This window comes from Callithrix jacchus, chromosome 13 (genome assembly GCF_049354715.1).
Source record: "Callithrix jacchus isolate 240 chromosome 13, calJac240_pri, whole genome shotgun sequence".
In the NCBI taxonomy this organism is placed as follows: domain Eukaryota; kingdom Metazoa; phylum Chordata; class Mammalia; order Primates; family Cebidae; genus Callithrix; species Callithrix jacchus.
Window position 1 is genome coordinate 105,667,845 of NC_133514.1, and position 21,344 is coordinate 105,689,188.

The 21,344-nt window shown below is 45.3% G+C and overlaps 2 protein-coding genes across 2 annotated transcripts in view; one reads left to right on the top strand and one right to left on the bottom strand.

Annotated features, from left to right (window-relative positions):
• The window catches only part of LOC118146920 (uncharacterized), a 56,148-nt gene extending 37,414 nt beyond the window's left edge, over positions 1 to 18,734 (bottom strand). Inside the window, exons 1-2 of the mRNA XM_078346885.1 lie at positions 18,276 to 18,734; positions 16,899 to 18,226 (exon numbers count right to left, since the gene is read on the bottom strand). Of these exons, the coding sequence (XP_078203011.1) occupies positions 17,711 to 18,226; positions 18,276 to 18,734 (975 nt within the window). The 3' untranslated portion in view covers positions 16,899 to 17,710. The remainder of the gene's footprint in view (positions 1 to 16,898; positions 18,227 to 18,275) is intronic.
• PHLPP1 (PH domain and leucine rich repeat protein phosphatase 1) overlaps positions 17,874 to 21,344 on the top strand; it is a 248,393-nt gene continuing 244,922 nt past the window's right edge. Inside the window, exon 1 of the mRNA XM_035271295.3 lies at positions 17,874 to 19,669. Within this exon, the coding sequence (XP_035127186.3) occupies positions 18,097 to 19,669 (1,573 nt within the window). The 5' untranslated portion in view covers positions 17,874 to 18,096. The remainder of the gene's footprint in view (positions 19,670 to 21,344) is intronic.

Below are 21,344 nucleotides of genomic sequence, written 5' to 3' on the forward strand. Positions count from 1 at the left end.
AGCCTCGGCCTCCCAGAGTCCTTGAATTACAGGTGTGAGCCACTGCACCTGGCCTTAACTATTTTAAAGTGTACAATTTAGCAAAATGTAAGTACATTCACAATGTTATCAACCATTTTGCCAGAGCTTATCTTGAAAAACTCAACCCTAATATCCATCCAGCTACCCATTTCACCTAACTCCCAGGCCCTGACAAACACCACTCTAGTTTTGTCTATAAATCTGACTACTCTTAGGTACCATGTATAAGTGAAATCATATGGTATTTACCTCTTCGTGACTGTCTTATTTCATAATTTTGCCTATTCTTAACTTTGATTCACATACACAGAATCACATAATATGGGCTCTTGTATGTCTTTTGCTGCTCTGCATACTAGCATTAAGATTTGTCCATGTTGCTGCATGTTTCATTAATTTGATCTTTATTAGGTTGTAGTATTCTATTGTGTGATTAAGTATACACTATAATTTATCTTTCCATTCCCCTGTTCATGGGCATTTGGCTTGTTTTCTATTTTGGCCTATTTGTGAACGAAGCCACTGTGCATCTTCATGTATTTGTTTGTTTTTCTTGGTGGACATATTTAGTCATTTCTCTTGGGTGTCACACCTGGGAGTGGAATTTCTGGGTCATCAAGCAGGCAGATGTTTACCTGTAGTAAACACTGGGTTCTGCCTGTCCCACAACTTTGGGAGGAGGCGAGAGGATCACTTGATCACGTGTCAAACAGTTTTCCAGAGTGGAATGCATGAGAGTTCTAGGTGCTCTAGAATCTTACCAACATTTGGGATTGTCATTCTATTAATTTTTTAAAGATGTGTCTTTTAAAGATGTGTAAGATTATCTTAGGATGTTTTAATCTGCATTTTCCTCATAAGTAATGATGATGAGCACCATTTCACATACTGGTTGGCTTTCCGATATCTTCTTTTGTGGAGTGTATGTTTAAGTGTTTGTTTTACCTGTTAATTGAAGGGATTGCTTTTTTCTTACTGATTTGTAGGCATTCTTTACATATCCTGAATAGAAAGTGGTCTGTGGCTTGCATTTTCACTCTCTTGGTGATGTCTTTTGATGAAAAGATGTCCTTAACGGAAAAAAAGAAAGTCTAATTTACCTTTTTTTTTGTTAAGAACGTTCTTGTGTCTTAAGACCTCTGCCTGCCCCAAGACCACTTTCAGGAGTTTTGTTATTTTATCTTTCACGCTTACATCTAAGATCCATCTCAAATTAATTTTTTGGTATGGGGTCCCATGGCATTCAACTGTCACCTAAGAGTGATGAGCGCTCTCTCTCTCTCTCTCTCTCTCTCTCTCTCTCACCCTTGAAGATCTTGGTCCTTCCATCTCTGTATCAAAATGTGGCCATTTTAAGTCAAGCTGGGCTAGTGGAGGAACTGTGGAGATGTTTTAGGGGAATGAAAGCCTTCTTCTCAAGTCACATTTCTTAAGTGTCTGCTTTTGCAGCTTTGACTCTACCCCCAGTTCTTTTCTAGGGTAATTCTAATTTACAAGCATGTTGCTAATGTGCAAATAGTATCATTTATTTAAAAGTTGGGCAAAAGGCTGGGTGCAGTGGCTTCCACCTAGTCTGGGCGTGGTGGCTCACGCCTGTCATCCCAGCACTTTGGGAGGCTGATGTGGGTGGATCACCTGAGGTCAGGAGTTTGAGACCAGACTGGCCAAAATGGTGAAATCTCATCTCTACTAAAAATACAAAAATTAGCCAGGTGTGGTAGCACCTATAATCCCAGTTGCCTGTAATCCCAGCAACTTGGGAGGCTGAGGCAGGATAATTGCTTGGACCAGGGAGGCTGAGGTTGAAAAGAGCCAAGGTTGCACCATTGCCCTCCAGCCTGGGCAACACGGCAAGACTCCATCTCAAAAAAAAAGTTGGGCAAAAATCAGAAACTACATGTTTCCTAGCAAAGCAAAAATTGCACTAGACAAAGTTAAATGGGAAGGAAGGCTTTATTGAAGGCTATTGAAATAGAGGAGAGAGACCAGAGCTAAGTCTAAACTCAACTCCACCAAAGCAGGAGGCAGTAGGGTTTTTAAGAATTGGGGTGAGCAAGTGGAGGAGTACTGGGCTGACTGCAGTGGCTCACACCTGGAATCACAGAATTTTTGGAGGCTGAGGCAAGAGGATCACTTGAGCTCAGGAGGTTGAGACAATCCTGGGCAACATGGAGAGGTCCTATCTCTACCTACACAAACAATTTTTTTAAAACATTAAAACTTGGCCGAGTGCAGTGACTTATGCCTGTAATCCCATAAGATTGAGAGGCTGAGGTGGGTGGGTCATCTGAGGTCGGGAGATTGAGACCAGGCTGACCAACATGGAGAAACCCAGTCTCTACTAAAAATACAAAATTAGCTGGACAAGGTGGTGCATACCTGTAATCCTAGCTACTCAGGAGGCTGAAGCAGGAGAATTGCTTGAACCTGGGAGGCGAAGGTTGCTGTGAGCCAAGACTGCACCATTGCATTCCAGCATGGGCAACAAGAGTAAGACTTTAGCTCAAACAACAACAACAACAATTAAAACTTTAGCCAGCCATGGTGGTGCACACCTGTAGTCCCAGTTACTCAGGAGGCTGAAGTGCGAGGATCGTTTGAGCCTGGGATATTGAGGCTGCAGTGAGCTATAATGGCACCACTGTTCTCCAGCTTGTCCACTGAGTGAGGCCTTTCTCAAAAAAAAAATATAAAGAAAAGAATTGGAATGTAAACTCCTCATAGCTTCGTGATAGGAGGTAGTTTTGCAAGTGGGAGCACAACACCCACTGACTTAGGCTCCCACCCTCCCTCACAAAGCTGTCTGCTTTGATGATTACTTTTCAAAGCAGTGGCTTCTGAGTCCTGAGGAAGACATTCCTGGGTGGTAAAGCTGGCAAGAGGCTTTAAAATATATATAAAGCCAGGTGTGGTGGCTCATGCCTATAATCATAGCACTTTGGGAGGCCAAGGTGGGTGGATCATGAGGTCAGGAGTTTGAGACCAGCCTGGCCAACATGGTGAAACCCCATCTTTACTGAAAAAATACAAAACTTAACTGGGCATGGTGGTGGGTGCCTATAATTCCAGCTACTCAGGAGGCAGAGGCAGGAGAATCATTTAAACCCGGAGGCAGAGGTTGCAATGAACCAAGGTCACGCTATTGCACTCCAGCCTGGACAACGGCAGGGCAAGACTCCATCTCAAAAATAAATATTTATATATATTTACATACATCTCGAAGAGGTAGAGAAAGACCAATGCAGCTGAGAAAGAAATGCCACCCCTCAAAGGAGATGATAACACACTCTGTATGAAAGAAGTAGACTAAGCTCTGGCTGAGGAATGACTTATATACATGTTCAATACTCTACAATTCCTCTGATATAGTATATTTTAAAGGATTTTGAAATTTTTGTTAACACTTAAAAAGGTCTGTATGGGGGCTGGCCATGGTGGCCCATACCTGTAATCCCATCACTTTGGGAGGCCGAGGCTGGTGGATCACCTGAGGTAAGGAGTTCAAGACCAGCCTGGCCAACATGGTGAAACCCCATCTCTACTAAAAATACAAAATTAGTCAGGTGTGGTAGTGCATACCTGTAATCCCACCCACTTGGGAGGCTGAGGCAGGAGAATTGCTTGAACCTGGGAGGCAGAGCCGAGATTGCACCATTGCACTCCAGCCTGGGCAACAAGAGCAAAACTCTGTCTCAAAAACAAAACAAAACATAAAGGCTGTATGGCATGACAATAACTACTTTAAGGGGAAGATAAGATTTCTTTCTACTTCTAAATGATACTGTGATACCTTAGGCTCTAAGGCAGGGCTAGTAACACTCTTTTAGTTGCACATTGGCTTATTTTAACAGAACAAGGTAATGTGTACTGTAAGATGTATGTAACCTGAGGTTAACTCTGTGGTCTAAAATGTTTAGCTATCAAGCCAGATTCATTATTAGACCAAATCTTATTATCGAAGTGTTCTGAGCTATACCTTGATGTTTAGGAGAAAAGTATTTGTTACATCCTCGAAGATCTACTTTTCATCCTCTGTAATTGCCAATTCTGTATGTACTAGTCCTCCAGAAATAGGCTAAACTAAAGCAACTTGATGGAAGGGACTCTCCACAGGGCTTGTTTTCCAAAGAAAAGTATTGTTTGGAGGAGCAAAATTATAAGCCTATCTAAGCATATCATAAAGCTGTTCAAAAACTTGGCCAGGTGCGGTAGCTCACAACTGTAATCCCATCACTCTGGGAGTCCAAAGCAGGTGGATCACCTGAGGTCAGGAGTTCGAGACTAGCCTGGCCAACACAGTGAAACCCTGTTTCCACTAAAAATATAAAAATTAGCTGGGCATGATGGTGCATATCTGTAGTCCTACCTACCCAGGAGGCTGAGGCAGGAGAATCACTTGAACTTGGGAGGCAGAGGTTGCATTGAGGCAAGATTGTGCCACTGTACACTCCAGCCTGGGAGACAGAGCAAGACTCTGTTTCAAAAAAATAAAACAAAATAAAAACAAAAACTCTAAGCCAGGCTTGTGGATTGAAATGCAGTGCCCAAGTCACCTGCTGCTTAAAGTTGAAATGAATATAGATGAATTAAAAGAAAAAAAAAGGTAGAGAAATAATTTAAAATGCCAAGTTTTCTAAAGTGAATGCTCTGTGGGCAGCCGTGGTGGCTGTGGTCTGTAACCTCAGTTCCTCAGGACGTTCAGGCAGAAGGACCCCTTGAGCCCAGAAGTTCAAGACTAGTTTGAGCAACATAGTAAGATCTCATCTCAATTTAAAATAAAATAAGTTTTTACAGTTAAATAAATGCTCTGTGAAAAGGAAACCCAAAGGGCTAGAGGCAGTAGGAACCAGTTTTCAGTAGTAAAGCTGAGGTGCATGTGAGGTCCATCTTGGCTTCCCCTGAGACAGTGAAGATGGAACCCGTACATGCACACTGACGTTGCTCCCTGGGCTTGCTGCGTGACTGCCTGCAGGTTGGTTGAGCTTTAAGCCATGTTGGCAAATGTGCCAGGATCCTGAGCTGCTTTGGGGGCTGACAGGATGCAAGTCTGAGGCTCTAGAGACTTAGGGAGGGGAAGTGTAGCTGCTGTTTGCTGCCAGATGCTGGGGGTGAGTTCGACACTTGCTTCCTCTTGGTGCAGAGAGAGAGACTCAGGCCCTTTGGTTAAGAGCTAGCTGCCATTGAGCAGATATGTTTGCCTGGAGTGAGCCTGGGGGCCTTGGTGTGTGGCATCGTGGGGGTCTGTGTGCTTCTTCCAAGTCCTACCAAAGACTGTACCTATTATTACCACAAGAGCCACATCCAGGGGAATCTCAAGGGCCCAGCTGAGGCTGGGGACTCTGTCACTTTTCCTGATGCAGTTCCATTCTGTCTCTTGCACGCATGCCCCTCAGACACTAGCACTTCTGTCACCTCCTCTGTCTGGGACCTAGGGAAGATTCACCTCCTGACTAGGAGAGGTAGTACTCTGAGGGGTTTGCCAAATGGCTCATTTAGAATCTGCTTGTATGGGGAAGGAAAGCAGCAAGGTGCAAAGGAATGAATGAGAAGACATAAGAGAGGGGAGGGGAGCTTGGCCTGTGCCACGCCATGGGGCCGGGGTCCTGCCTGGACAGGATGGGATGAGGATAATGCACCAGCTTGGATCATGTTTCCTCCCATACACCAGTGGAACCACTACTGGAAGTTCCACTCTTTTTACTATTTATTTTAAACCTAAATAAGTAAATAAATGGTCTGGGTGCGATGGCTCACGCCTGTAATCCAGCACTTTGGAAGACCAAGGAGGGTGGATCACGAGGTCAGGAGATTGACACCATCCTGGCTAACACGGTGAAACCCCGTCTCTATTAAAAATACGAAAAATTAGTCAGGCGTGGGGGCAGGCGCCTGTAGTCCCAGATACTCAGGAGGCTGAAGCAGGAGAATCACCTGAACCCAGGAGGTAGAGGTTGTGGTGAGCCGAGATGGCACCATTGCACTCCAGCCTGGGCAAGAGGAGTGAAACTCTGTCTCAAAAATAAATAAATAAATAAAAATAAGTAAATAAGTAAATAAAGCCCCTGCCCCCCACCTCACATAGAAACCCAAACCCTTTCTTGGGGTTTCCAGGAGCAAATGAAATTAAAATGTCTCATCTGATGGTCATCAGGAAGACTGCTGGTGGGTGAGTCTTTTGGCCTCCCAGAAGCGTGGGGCTGGGGGTGTGTTGGGGCTTGTCTTTGCTGCTCTGTGTTAGGTTAAAGGCCCCTTTCCTGGACCTGGTTGTTTGAGCCAGTACAGTGGCTTAGCCCTGCTGCCTGCATCCAGAATTCTTCCTCTGCCCCATACTCATTTTCTAACTCGTTTATTATTTTTTTAGAAATAGAGTCTCGCTGTGTCACCCAGGCTGGAGTATAGTGGCACAACCATAGCTCACTGTAGCCTTGAAATCCTGGGCTCAAATGATCCTCCTTCCTTAGCTTCCCAAGTATCTGAGACCGCAGGCATGTATCACCATGCCTAACTAATTTCTGTTTATTAAAATGTTTTGTAGAGATAGGGTCTTGCTATTTTACCCAGCCTGGTCTTGAACTTCTGGCTCTGAGAGAGCCTCTGCCTCAGCCTCCTGAGTAGCTAGGACTACAGGCGTGCACCACTGTTCCAGGCTAATTTCTGCAAACTTTTTTGTAGAGAAGGGGTCACACTATGTTGTCCAGGCTGGTCATGAACTCCTGGCCTCCAGCCGTCCTTCCGCCTCTGCCTCCAAAGTGTTGGGACTACAGACATAAGCCATTGCACCCGGCCACTCATTTTTCACATAAAAGTACAAAAGGGTTGATGAACTGTTTTGTAGAAAGAAACAACAATAACAAATGAAAACCAAAAACACCCTGTGTCACTGAGGGAGAGTTGGGTCCATTTTGCCGAAGCACTAGGCGCCCCCAATTTGGAGCTGTATTCTTGGTGTCTGAAAGTTTAGGTTCTATCCTTGTTTTACTCCTTTCTAGTTGTGCGAGCTTAGAGAATTTACTGGGCCTTACTGAGCTCTCTTCTTTTTTGTTTTTTGAAATGGGGTCTCACTTCGTCTCCCAGGCTGGAGTGCAATGGCGTGGTCTCAGCTCACTGCAACTTCTGCGTCCCACATTCAAGCAATTATCCCGCCTCAGCCTCCCAAGTAGCTGGGACTACAGGTGCATGCCACCACACCTGGCTAATTTTTTGTATTTTTAGTAGAGACCGGGTTTCACTATGATGGCCAGGCTGGTCTCGAACTTTTGACCTCGTGATCTGCCTACCTTGGCCTCCCAAAGTGCTGGGATTACAGGTGTGAGCCACTGTGCCTGGCCTAAGCTCTTCTTTCAAATGGGAATCATATGTAATTCTCAAAGAGGTCAAAGAAATTAAATTAGAATATATACTCCTGACAGCCCTGGTAGTGCCCTGGCATTGGGTTGCCAGATGAAATACAGGAAACTTAAGTAAGTTCAGATTTCAAATAAATATCAAGCAAAAGATATTATCAAGCAATATCAAAAGATTGCTTGATAATATCTTTTGCTTGATATTTATTTGAAATAGTATCAAGAATTAATATTTTAAACATTATTTTATATATCCAATTACTGCAAAAACTACGTCCTATAGTTTTATTTGCTAAATCTGGCTACCCTACCCTGGCATATTACAGGACTTGGTAAATGTTTCCATGTTTTGACTTCCTCATAAGCCCATCTACAAAGGGCTTCTGACACTGCCTAATTTCAATGTTGCTACGTTGTGGTTTGAAGGATGGAGAGATATGGAAGGTGAAGGTATTAAACGTGGCTAAGCTATCATCCTTATTTCCACAGGTAGAAGAGCATAAAAACTACAAAAATACTGAAGGCCAATACAGTGTCCTGTGTGATCATGAATTCACCCTTTATGGTATGTAGACATAAATTATAGTTCTCCAAATAATTCACTGTTATCTAGAAATTTAAACTTATGTTTATGGTGATTTTTACATTATATGGAAAAGTGCTCATGGCATCATTTTAAGCAAGAAAAGCAGGGGGAAAATGTAGTTTTACATTATGATCTCTACCACATAAAAATGCATAGGAGGAAAAAATCTTGGAGGAAATATGCGAAAAAACTGTGTCATTGGGATTTTTGTTCATCCCTGCATCTTTACACCTGGCAATACTGTCCAGAGTTTCTATAATAAACTTCCTACTCTTACAATTAATCTGAAAGTTCTCTCTTATGTTAAATTATAATTTATCATTGTTTTAAATTATGAATACAATTCTAAATGAATTAGACACCTTTTGGAAAATATAACTTCAAACTCTTAAGAATGAATAGAACATTCACGGTATAACAAACTATATGATCTTTAAAAATACCTTTGTTATGAAATATAACACAAACAGGAAAGTGGATGAAACAAGAATGTACAGCTGAACATGTTTTCATCAAGCAGAGACCTAGGTAACCAGCAAGGTCAAGAACAAGAACACTGTCAGCCCCCCTGAAGCCCAGCCCTTGCCCAGTCACAATCCTCTCCATCCCCCTAATCAGTTTGTGTTATTTACTTCCTTCTCCTTTCATTCCAGTGTTACCACCTCAATTGCATTCCTGGAAAACATACATTAGTTTGGCTTGTTCTTGAACTCGATATAAATGGAATCATCTGGAAAGTATTCTGTTGTGTCTGGCTTCTTTCACCCAACATGCTTTTAAGATTCACTCATATTGCTTAGCACTTTAATTTAAACGTCTTCATTTTTGTTGCCATATTATATTTCAAGGTAGAACTATGTTCCCTCCTCTTTCTGTCTTTTTTTTTTTTTTTCTGAGCCAGAGTTAGGCTCTTACGGCCAGGCTGGAGTGAAGGAGTGAAGTGGAGAGATCTCAGCTCGCTGCAACCTCCATCCCCCGGGGTTCAAGCAATTCTCCTGCCTCAGCCTCCTGAGTAGCTGAGATTACAGGCCCCTGCCACCATGCCCAGCTAATTTTTGTATTTTTACTAGAGACGGGGTTTCGCCATGTTAGCCAGGCTGGTCTCGAACTGCTGACCTCAGGTGATCTGCCTGCCTCAGCCTCCCAAAGTGCTAGGATTACAGGCATGAGCCACCATGCCCGGCCTATGCTCCTGTTTCTTGATCCATCCTGCTGTTGATGAGTATTTGGGTGACTCCCAAGTTTTGGCATGGCAAACTACTGCTGCTATCAACTTCCTTGTCTGCGCCTCCTGGGCCCATATACTCTTGGGAGCTAATGTTTTAGCTTATCAGCTAACCTAACTTTGTGCTAATGAGATTTATATCTATACACATCCATGACCAGAAAAGAGAAAACTGATAAAGACCCTGAAGTTTGGGGATCTGAAGTTGTAGATGTTGTCATAAATTAGTTCCTATTCATGACAAATTCATATTTCAGAGGACTAAAAACCCAGTAGTTTTCATACACATCAGAATAAACCTGCTGTTATTCTAAATGCTTTAAAAATTCTTTTAAACAGCAAGAAGCAGTCTTAAAAGTCTTTTTATTTTGAAAAAGCACGTTGGGCGGATGGATCACTTGAGGTTAGGAGTTCAAGACCAACCTGACCAACATGGAGAAACCCCATCTCTACTAAAAATACAAAAAATTAGCTGGCATGGTGGTGGGTGCCTGTAATACCCCAGTTACTTAGAAGGCTGAGGCAGGAGAATTGCTTGAACCCAGGGGTGGAGGTTGCAGTGAGCTGAGATTGCACCACTGCACCCCAGCCTGGGAGACAGAGCGAGACTCTGTCTCAACAAAAGAAAAAAAAAAGTCTTTTTATGTCAAAATGATAGCATCTGAATGTAAAGGTCTCTACTTTGTGACTAATAAAAACATTTGTCAATATTCCAAATTAGATAGTTTTGCTTTGAGTCAGAATGAGAAATTTCTTTGTGCCAGAGGAGATTTTAGAGACAATGTGTAGTTCAATCCTTTATTACATAAATCAGTAAGAAAAAGTTCTTTAAGGTCAAATGTCTTCCTCATGTCATACTTAGCTAGGCAGTTTAGAGCCAGGACATCTGACTTCTAACCATGAACATTATAACACTTCCTCAAAATATTACATGGCACCACCTTTCAAACTATGGCATGTGTAGGAGACTAAGAAATGCTATCGTGCCATCAACACTGTCACTCTATCTGATTTATTAATTAATGCACCCACCTGAGCATGAGCCCCACTGCTTGATTTTTCTGGCATCTCAATTTTACAACAGAAATATGGGTAAGATCACATATATTATGAGGTGAGGAGGCAGTGGCCATATTTTGTAAAATTTTGATACATATGATAATAGATGGTTGTAAATTGCTAAATTCTTGAATTAAAATGTGTATTAAAATGTCCTTTTAAAAATAGTATTTTTTTTTTTTTTTGAGACGGAGTTTCGCTCTTGTTTACCCAGGCTGGAGTGCAATGGCGCAATCTCGGCTCACCGCAACCTCCGCCTCCTGGGTTCAAGTGATTCTCCTGTCTCAGCCTCCTGAGTAGCTGGGATAACAGGGGCCCACCACTATGCTGCCTACTTTTTGTAATTTTTAGTAGAGATGGGGTTTCACCATGTTGGTCAGGCTAGTCTTGAACTCCTGATCTCAGTTGATCCGCCTCCCACCTGAGATCAGGAGTTCAGGTGACCTTGGCCTTATAATGTGCTAGGATTATAGGTATGAGCCACTGCACCCAGCCATAATAGTGTTTTTTTTTTGAGACAGAGTTTTGCTCTTTAGCCCAGGCTGGAGTGCAGTGGCATGATCTCAGCTCACTGCAACCTTCGCCTCCCAGGTTCAAGTGATTCTCCTGCCTCAACTCACCAAGTAGCTGGGATTACAGACATGTACCACCATGCTTAGCTAAGTTTTGTATTTTTAGTAGAGATGGGGTTTCACCAGGTCAGCCAGGCTGGTCTCCTGGCCTCAAGTGATCTGCTTGCCTTGACCTCCCAAAGTGCCGGAATTATAGATGTGAGCCACTGCACCTGGCCCCTCCCCTTGCATTTAATGTCCAACTCCTTCAATAGGGAAACTTTACATTTTAGCCCCCTCACCCTGCACTAGTTGAAAAGGTGATTTTCCAGCCAGGCTCCCACTTCTTCATTCCCTGGCCACAGAATAAACCTTGCTCTGCTTGACGCTGACTTTCAGTTGTGTATTGGCTCTGCAGCAATGAAGGAGGAAAGACCCCATCTTTTAGGATCCTCAAGTTTATCAGTAACAAAAGAATATATTTTTGTTGTTTTGAGCCACCCATTTCATGGCGGATTTTTACAGCAGCCCCAGGAAACTAAGACACTTAGAAGCCCAGACCCACTAGATGTGGCAGGCAGTAGAGGGGAAAAGGACAAGACTTCTAGGGACTGATGAGTCTCCTATAATCTCTCTACAATGGGACAAAAAGAGAATATCCACACTGCTTCTTCGTGGTATAATTAATGAATATAAGTACTCGGGAATCATTATCTGCACAACTTTTCTCTTTTAAGTCATGGAAGAATAAGAAGAAATGCTTTGGAATGACGTAGGATAGATTTTTGTTAGATTGGAATCTTTTTAATTTTTTTTTATTATTTTTGAAATGGAGTCTTGCTTAGTCACCCAGGCTGGAGCGCAAAGGCATGATCTCAGCTCACTGCAACCTTTACCTCCCAGGTTCAAGAGATTCTCCTGCCTTAGCCTCTCGAATAGCTGGAATTACAAGTAAGCGCTATCATGCATGGCTAATTTTTGTATTTTTGTAGAGATAGGGTTTCGTCATCTTGGCTAGGCTGGTCTCAAACTCCTGACCTCAGGTGATCCACCTTCCTTGGCCTCCCAAAGTGCTGGGATTACAGGCATGAGCCACCATGCCTGGCCTAGATAGGAATCTTGATGCAAAACAGGTATTAGGTGGTTGTGTGAAGTTAGAATCCAAAATACATTTCTAAAAAGCTAGGAATAAATTAATTTTTAAGATTAATATACTTTAAATGTATTAATATTATAGGCGTACTTAATGTGTGACAAATTCATTCATAAGGGAAAGAATAAATGAGACTTTGAGAAGAAATATTTATACTCTAATATGTAATTTGTATATCTAGATTCTCATGTATCCCACTTGCCCAAAACAAGAATTATCTGTATAATGGAAGAGAATAGGTTGATTTTAACTGAAGATTTTTTTTTTTTTTAAATGCCAATCCCTGTAAATAGGCTTCATTAGATCAGGTATTTTTGTCTATACTATTTACTTAGGATGAATGATACCTAAACTTAAAGTTCAATAAGTAGATGGGTGCAGTGGCTCACACCTGTAATCTCAACACTTTGGGAGGCCGAGACGAGTTGATCACCTAGGTCAGGAGTTCGAGACCAGCCTGACCTACATGGTGAAACCCCATCTCTACTAAAAGAAATAGAAAAATTAGCCAGGCATGGTGGCAGGCACCTATAATCAGCTACTCTGGAGGCTGAGGCAGGAAAATCACTTAAACACGGGAGGCGGAGGCTGCAGTGAGCCGAAATTGTACCACTGCATTCCAGCCTCAAAAAAAAAAAAAAGTGAGAATCTGTCTCAAAAAAAAAAAAAAGTTCAATAAGTACTTGCTGAATGAATGTCCCAGATAATTTACATTGTTAGAGTATCAGGGTGGGTTTATGTGGCCTGTATTTCTGGTCTCAACTTCATTGTTGCCATGTATGGAACATCTGTTTATTTTGGTGAGACAGGATGTGAGAAATAAGAACAAGACAAAGAATTACGGGATTAAAAAGAGTGCACTAAAATCTGAAAAGCTATCAAGCCATATTGTAAAACAGACTACCTAAAATGATAGTAGCAATCCAACCTCTTGATAGAATTCAAATTGTAAATTTCATGAGGGAGGGGTAAGACATTAGAGAGACCATAAGGTCTCATCCTGCCAGTGAACAGGGAACATATTAATTCAGTTTGGCCACCTGGGGCCCATTTAGTGCACTAGAGCAGTAATTTGCTAAATGGGTCCCTCATAGTAAAAAAGAATGAGTAAACAGTGAACAATTTAGGCATGGTAAACCACTAGTAGCTCAAGGGATATAAAAATGTGAAACTATAATTAGATCCCTTGTTCATAATGTAGGAACTAAATGTATTACATTGTATATTGCATCTTTCTGAGTTTATTTCTGGACACAGCTGAGCCCTTAACAACTCAGACTGAAATCATCCCAGCTATCAATTTATGCCTCCATTAAAATTCCAACAGCTTATATTAGAAAAGAAACATCCAAAGATGACTTCCTTTATCTTAGATCTAAGGATGCAAACAGAATTAACCTAGATGCAGAACACAACAAGTCAGTTATAAATTACATAGCATAAAGTAAACTGTGGCAATAAATTGGAAATTACGTTCTCCTTTTCTAGACTTAGCTGTGAAAATATAACAAGTTGGCATCAGGATTTACAACTTTTTCATCTGATGTTTCTTTTCAGGGTTATCTTTTAGCATTTTAAAATGGGATTCTTTGAAAAGTGTGGTTAGTAAGAAATGTGGTATTAGAACATACATTTGGAACACTTTAAAGGGGGGGTATTCATGACATATGTTGTTTTAGGATACTGGTGTATTCCCCACTCCACTTTTAAGTAGGAGAAGCTGCTATTTCATGGGTATCTGGAACACATTTGTCTTCTATTGAAATCTTTTTCTTATTTGGAGACATTTTACAGTGTGCATTGGCACAGATGGTCTGGGTGATGTTTCATGATACTAGCAAGCTCTAAGTAGAAGTTTCATTGCCCTTTATCAATTTGTTCTTTCAACTACCAGGCTCCAGTTGATCTGGTGGTAAGGGATTGTTTATTCTTCAGGAGCTCTCGTTTTCTTTCTGTCTCTTCTCTTACCCCAAGCTTAGTAACATCATTGGAGGCTTGGGGTAGAACAAGGGAAGGATTACACTGTGGACCCTGGCCCATTTGCTCTCCTCTTAGCTCTGCTTTTTATTATTCTGCATACAATGGAATATGTCATCTTTCAGATTATCGACTCTATGCATGAAATCCAGGAAAACCTTATTTTAGATCCCCACCCCTGCAAACACTGCTTTTATGAGGTAGGAATGCATTTCCTTCTTCTTTATGCTGAGATACTGTAACATCTCATTGATGAACATCCTGTTCATTGCCTGCCTCCTCCCACCACAACTTAGTATTAGGTATCCCTGGTACCAAGTCCCTATCTACCGGAGTGTGTGATGGCTCTCCAGTACCCTTTTCCCCAATATTTGGATACTAAATTCTTTGAGCAATGTCTTTTTTTTTTCCAGACAAGAGTTTTGCTCTTGTTGCCTAGTCTGGAGGAGCGCAGCGGCACGATCTTGGCTCACTGAAGCCTCCGCCAACTGGGTTCAAGCGATTCTCCTGTCCTAGCCTCTTGAGTAGCTGGGATTACAGGTGCCTGCCACCATGCCCGGCTAATTTTTTGTATTTTCAGTAGGGATGGGGTTTCACCACGTTGGCCAGGCTGGTCTCAAACTCCTTGGCCACCTGCCTTGGCCTCCCAAAGTGCTGGGATTACAGGCATGACCGACCCACTGTGCCCTCTCAGAACAATGTTTTTTGTACAATTTTTTTTCCCCTTGAAGGAGGTGTTTTAGTTATAAATACCTTCAAAGAGTAAATAAAACTCCTAGAGAATAAAAAGGCAGAGCCGTGGTGATTGTGTAATGTTACCTGATAGGAACCATAGGTGGATTAAATACTGTATTGTAATTTCTTGGAGAAAGGGCAATGGTGCGGAATTTATGATGAGAAGAAACATTCTGGGTTGGATGTGGTGGCTCATGTGTGTAATCCTAGCCCGTTGGAAGGCTGAGACAGGCAGATCACTTGAGGTCACGAGTTTCAGACCAGCCTGGGCAATATGGCGAAACCCAGTACCTACAAAAAAAAATTAAAAAGTAGCTGGGCATGGTGGTATGCCAATAGTCCCAGCTACTCAGGAGGCTGAGGCAGGAAAATCGCTTGAACCCCGGAGGCAGAAGTTGCAGTGGGCTGAGATCACACCATTGCACTCCAGACTGGGCAACAAGAGCAAAACTTTGTCTCAAAACAAACAAACAAACAAACAAACAAACAAACAAACAAACAAACAAACAGGCTGGACGCGGTGGTTCCCATCTGTAATCCCAGCACTTTTGGAGGCAGAGGCAGGTGGATCACCTGAGGTCAGGAGTTTGAGACTAGCCTGGCCAACATGGCAAAACCCTGTCTCTACTAAAAATACAAAAATTAGCCAGGCGTGGTGGTAGGTGCCTGTAATCCCAGCTAATCAGGAGGCTCGGGCAGGAGAATTGCTTGAACCCGGGAGTTAGAGCCCCACTGCACTCCGGCCTGGTGACAGAGTGAGACTCCGTCTCAAATAAATAAATAAAGCAGATAAATAAATAAATAAATATAAAGGGGTTTGTAGGAAATCAGCTAAGGAATATAAACAGGTATACAAACTCCATGTTTTAGTACTGAAACTTAACATGGGCTTTGTTCTTTTAATCTTATTAAAGGATGCCTAAATTTAAAGACCACTCTTTGAATTTCTAGAACAAATAGTTTGTGTTGGGGCTACTGAAGGCACAATATAGATCAGTGTAATTGAAATATGTCTTCAATATATTCGCTTCCTCTTTGCTTCCTTTCTTTCAGAGACTGATCCTTCAACAAATGCACATTTTCATTGACACGAAAAAATTTCATTCAGAGTTTGGTCTCTATTGCCTGACTTCCTAGAGTAGGTTAGTTTCCTTGTTTTATGTCCGTTTCCAATGGTATTTCCCCCTTCTCTACTTCAATCTCACTTTTTGAATGTTGTTCTTTCTAAACTATAAACTCTATGAAGGCAGGGACAGTGTCTGATTTGTTCAACTGTTGTAACACAGTGACTGGTACATAATACCTGTTTGTAATTATTTGTTAAATTAATTGATTTGAATATGTTATCACTCTTGGGAGAACTTGCAATCTCCCCAATTTTTAATGTTGCTGTTGATTGAATTTAAATAAAATATATATTATAAATAGCTTCATGAGGTCAAAAGGTAAACTGTTAAATGAAAACATAGAAAATGATCAGGAATGTAAAAAATCATTGAGAAATACTTATTTTTATCTCCATGGCTTCTTCTATTCTTGTTTAATGAAACTGTGATAACCCAAGCGTGCCTTTCCTTGCTGTAAGCTCCAGTTGGTCTCTCTCCAACCCCCTTAACTCTTCATCTCCAAGTTTAGTAACTTAATTGATGTTAAAGCAGTTCCTGGATAGGATGTAGTTTAAAATGTTCTTAGGTGAAAATCCAGATTTAGGGCCTGGCCTGGCGCGGTGGCTCATGCCTGTAATCTCAGCACTTTGGGAGGCTGAGGTGGGCAGATCGCTTGAAACCAGCCGTAGCAGCATGAAGGGACTCTCCATCCCCCACTACAAAACAATATAACAAATGAGCTGGGCCTGGCGGCACACCCTGTAGTCCCAGCTACTCCAAGGATGAGGTGGGAAAATCACCTGGGCTCCAGAGGCGGAGGTTGCAGTGAGCCCAGGCCACGCTACAGTACTCCAGCCTGGGCAACAGACCAACTCTGTGGCAAACAAAACAAAACAAAACAAAACCCGAATTATAAAGCAACTGTGGAGGATGGTAATTCAATTAAAAAGATGTACTAAATTATTTTAAATAGTAAACTGCCCTAGTCCAGCCTACAACTTTGATTCAACTGACCAAAAATACAACTTTTCAGACTATGACTAAACATTGTAGCGATAGAAAATACTTTCTTCCTAAATGATGACAGAAAAAAGCCAGAGAAGACGTTAAGAGAGAATACATGGAAAAAGCCCATCTCATACCTCACCATGTCTCCATTCTAATGTTTCTTCTACTTTCCAGTGCTTTCCGTATCATTAAACTACTTCAGAATTCAAGATCAATGAGAGCTCAGTCCTTTGTCATTTTCCTTTTCAGATACAGGATAGGGAGAGGACAGGCTTAAGGTTGTGCCTTCCACCAAGGTCATTCAACGACAGTCTCACTTAGAATTCCCAGACACCGCCTGTCTTCCTGGGTCTTGAAAAAGTGGGAAGAAAGTGAGGTTGGACCACTCGCCGCCAGTGATCCTGTGGTGTGGCGGGTGAGTATCTCTTATCTCATACAATGGGCGGAGGTGAGGAGCAGGACCCGGGTCCTTCGTACTGTTTAGAGTCTCTGAAAGCCCTCATCTTTAATTGGCACGGAAAAGAAAAGTCATCTGACGAGCTTGAGTGCGGGTAAAGTACAAGTTAATAAACAAGAGCTTTCGCGTTCATTAAGAACTCTGGCAGAGTTCAACGGCAGAGGGCACAATACTCACTGGCCATGGCCAGCTGCAGGCGGGCAGGCGGGCCGGCGGGGCAGAAGCTAAGGAACGCTGGGACTTGTAGTCCGTCATGTTTCCCTAGAGATTGCCGATACCCGGACGAGAACCACAACCCCCAAGGTGCACTGCGCGTCTGTCTTCACCGCCCTCTCCGAGGCAGGCTCAGGAACCTCCCGGGAAACTGCCCCCCCCGCCCCGCCCTGGTACGCACGCGTCACGTTTGTTTACCCTGAAGCTCCGCCTCCGGCCATCCCCCGGCTCTCCCCACTCCTCCCTGGAATGCCGTCATGCGGCGATGAATATTCATTAGGCACACGCGGCCCTCCCGCCCTGCCAGCCTCCCGCCTCCCCGCCTGCCGGCGCGTGATTAATATTCAATGAGCCCAGCTCCGCGGCTGGTTCGCTGGGGTGAGGCCCGGGGAGCGGGCGGGGCCCGCGCTGGGGAGCCCGCGACCGGGGCGGGGAGGGCGTGTGTTGGGGGGGCGGTGGCGGCGAGGCGGGCGCGCGGGATGGAACACGGAGACACCGACGGAATGCTCCGAATCGCCACATAATCCCCTGGAACGGCCGAGCCGAACGCCATTGGCTTTCTCCTCCTCCGCGCGCCGCCGCTGTCTCCCACCTCCGCCTCATCGCCTCCCTCTCCGCCCGCTGCCTCCGGAGCTGGGGGGGAAACGCGAAGCCCCACTGCAATGGAGCCCGCCGCCGCGGCCACGGCGCAGCGACTCCCCGAGCCCGGCAGGGAGGACCGAGCTTCGGCTCCGGCAGCCGCCGCTGCGGCAGCGGCGGCGGCGGCGGCGGCAGCGGCAGCGGCCGCGGCGGCTTTGGCGGCGGCGGCCGGGGGCGGCCGGAGTCCGGAGCCCGCGCTGACCCCGGGGACCCCGAGCGGCGGGAACGGCGGCGGCGGGGCGCGGGAAGAGGCCCCGGGCGAGGCGCCGCTGGGGCCGCTGCCGGGCAGAGCAGGGGGCACCGGGCGCAGAAGGCGGCGCGGGGCGCCCCTGCCCAACGCCGGCGGAGCTGCCCCCGTGCCCGGGGCCGGCGGCGGCACCAACTCCCTCCTGCTGAGGAGAGGGCGGCTGAAGAGGAATCTGTCGGCTGCAGCTGCGGCCGCCTCGTCGTCGTCGTCCTTGGCCGCTGCTGCCTCGCACTCCCCCGGCGCCGCCGGCCTCCCCGCCTCCTGCTCGGCCTCGGCGTCGCTGTGCACCCGGAGCCTGGACAGGAAGACGCTGCTCCTGAAGCACCGGCAGACGCTGCAGCTGCAGCCGTCGGACCGGGACTGGGTGAGGCACCAGCTCCAGCGCGGCTGCGTGCACGTCTTCGACCGCCACATGGCCTCGACCTACCAGCGCCCGGTGCTCTGCACGCTGGACACTACGGCCGGCGAGGTGGCCGCCCGCCTGCTGCAGCTGGGCCACAAAGGCGGCGGCGTCGTGAAGGTGCTGGGCCAGGGGCCCGGAGCCGCTGCCGCCCGGGAGGCCGCCGAGCCGCCCCTGGAGGCCGGCCCCCGACTCGCGCCCCCGGAGCCGCCAGACTCCGAGGCGCCGCCCGCGAGGAGCGCGCCGGGTGCCGTCGGGGGTCCTCCGAGCGCGCCCCCCGCCGACCTGCCCCTACCCTCTGGCGGCCCCGGCGGGTGGACGCTCCGCGCCAGTCCCGCGCCCTCGGACTTAAGCCCCGGCGAGCCATTCGCGGGGGGCCCTGCCTCTCCGCCCCACGCCCGGCGACCTGTGGCCTCCGACACCGAGAGCTTCAGCCTGAGTCCCAGCGCCGAGAGCGTGTCTGACCGGCTGGACCCCTACAGCAGCGGCGGCGGCTCCTCGTCGTCGTCGGAAGAGCTAGAGGCCGACCCGGCCTCGGCCCCGATGGGGGTCCCGGGCCCGCCCCGGCGTCCCGGCCGCCCCGCGCAGCCCCGGCCGCCTTCCCAGACGGCGTCTTTGCCTCCGCTGCAGCAGAAAGCCCCGAGGGCCGTCGACAGCCCGGGCGGAGCCGCCCGCGAGGGGCTGTGCAGGGAGAAAACGGCGACAGTCGCGGCCCCGGGAGGCCCCCAGTCGACCCCCAGGAGGAGCGGGGCGATCGCGGAGAAAGTGCCTCCGCCGCCCACCCTGTACGTGCAGCTCCACGGAGAGACCACCCGGCGCCTGGAGGCGGAGGAGAAGCCATTGCAGATCCAAAATGACTACCTCTTCCAGCTGGGGTTTGGGGAGCTGTGGAGGGTGCAGGAGGAAGGCATGGACTCGGAGATTGGCTGCCTCATTCGCTTCTATGCAGGTAAGGAAGGCACCTACCTTGACGGGTGGGTGCAAACGCTGCCGAGGACCGAGGAGTGATTCAAATGGTTTGTCAGTTTGCCCAACCCAGGAGTCAGTTCGGGTCCTGGTGAGTCTTTGTCTTAAACTTTACAGCTTTTTCATACAGTCTGTGTAGTACTAAACTGAGCAATCTGTAAATCTGCGCGTTTTATCAATCTTGAGGCCCCAGAGGTTGGAAAGCAATGTGGAGGAGGTGGTTGAATCATCAGGAAGCACAGGAAGCAGATCCCCCTGAAAGCGGCAAGAGCACGTTTAACCATAAAGGTGCTTCCTCAGGGACTTGTTGGGTTTCAGGCTGTTTGGGGTTTCAGGTAAACGGTCACGTGAGCGAGCATAAGACGGACGGAAGAAATGACAGCAGAAATGCTCTAGAACACTCTTGCTTGCATTTCACTGTCCAGTTGAGTGTTCTAGCTGTGTGTGCCACCGGGAGCTCCTGACTTGTCAACTGGTGCCTTTGTTTATTCAGCTCTGCCACACTCATAAATTCCCCATTAGAAATCTGACAAAAGGGTCCTTTTTTTCACTGATACTTTTCCCCAGCGCTTTTTTGCTCGATTTCTGTTTTGTCTGCAAGTTTGTCTTGCGTAAAAAATGATTTTTCTTGTTTCTTCTTGAATTTCTTCCATCCTTTATGGTCAGAACTGACCACTGCTGTAGGACTTGCAGGAGGGTTTACAAGAAGGATTTAGGTGGTTACTGTTTCTTCAGATATGATCTAAAATCTTCCCCTTCTTTTTTCAGTACATTATCAAATTCTTGACTGGGGTGACCCACGTAATGTTTCTCTTTTGGCTAAAGACTTGGCTAGTACTAAATTCAGGAGCTATATTATAGGTCCTGGATATTGTACTTGAGTTTGATAAATAGTTTGCATCCTTTTCTTCCTCTGGTTTGAGTAACTATGTTCTCAGTGATAAGGAATTTTATTTTAAATAAAGTTAGCATAGCAAAATTAAGTCAGGAGTGTTAAATCTTCGTCACCTTTAGGTTTTTAGGTTGTAGGTGATGGTGGAAGAATAATCATACTTGTAATTCCATTAATTTGTAGTTATTCTTTACGATTTAATGTCTTTCGGTCCAGCTTGTGCCCCAGTGGCAGTTTAGTTAGTTTGCAAGAAGAAATCTTTACATCTTTACTCCCACACTGAAATCCGCAAGACTGACAGCATTTCTAGTGAGATGCCCTTTTAAATTCCTTGGAAGTTTTTCTGAAATTCTTAAGTGAATTTCTGATGAATCTTTTCCTTGTAAAGAAAACCAAATAATAATACAGTAGCATTTGTAGTATCTGAGGACAGTTTGTCAACTGGATGACATGCCTTTTAAAGTTTATGGCCCAGGAAATAGATGATTTTTTGTGTAAGATCAACAGCTGTATCTTTTTCTCCTGTAATTCATGTAATTTGTAAAATGTTGTTATTTTACAAAAGCATTAAAAATAGGCGCCCTTATACCTACATGGAAGAAAACGTATATAAAACAAGGGATATATGAAATAGAGTTTGAACACATTTTATATGGATATAGTGTGTTATCCCTTGTTTTGCTCATGATTGATATGTCCATTGTGATAAATGTCCATTCGATTCTCTTCCAGAGTGTCCCAGATATTCTAGTGGGTAATAAGAACT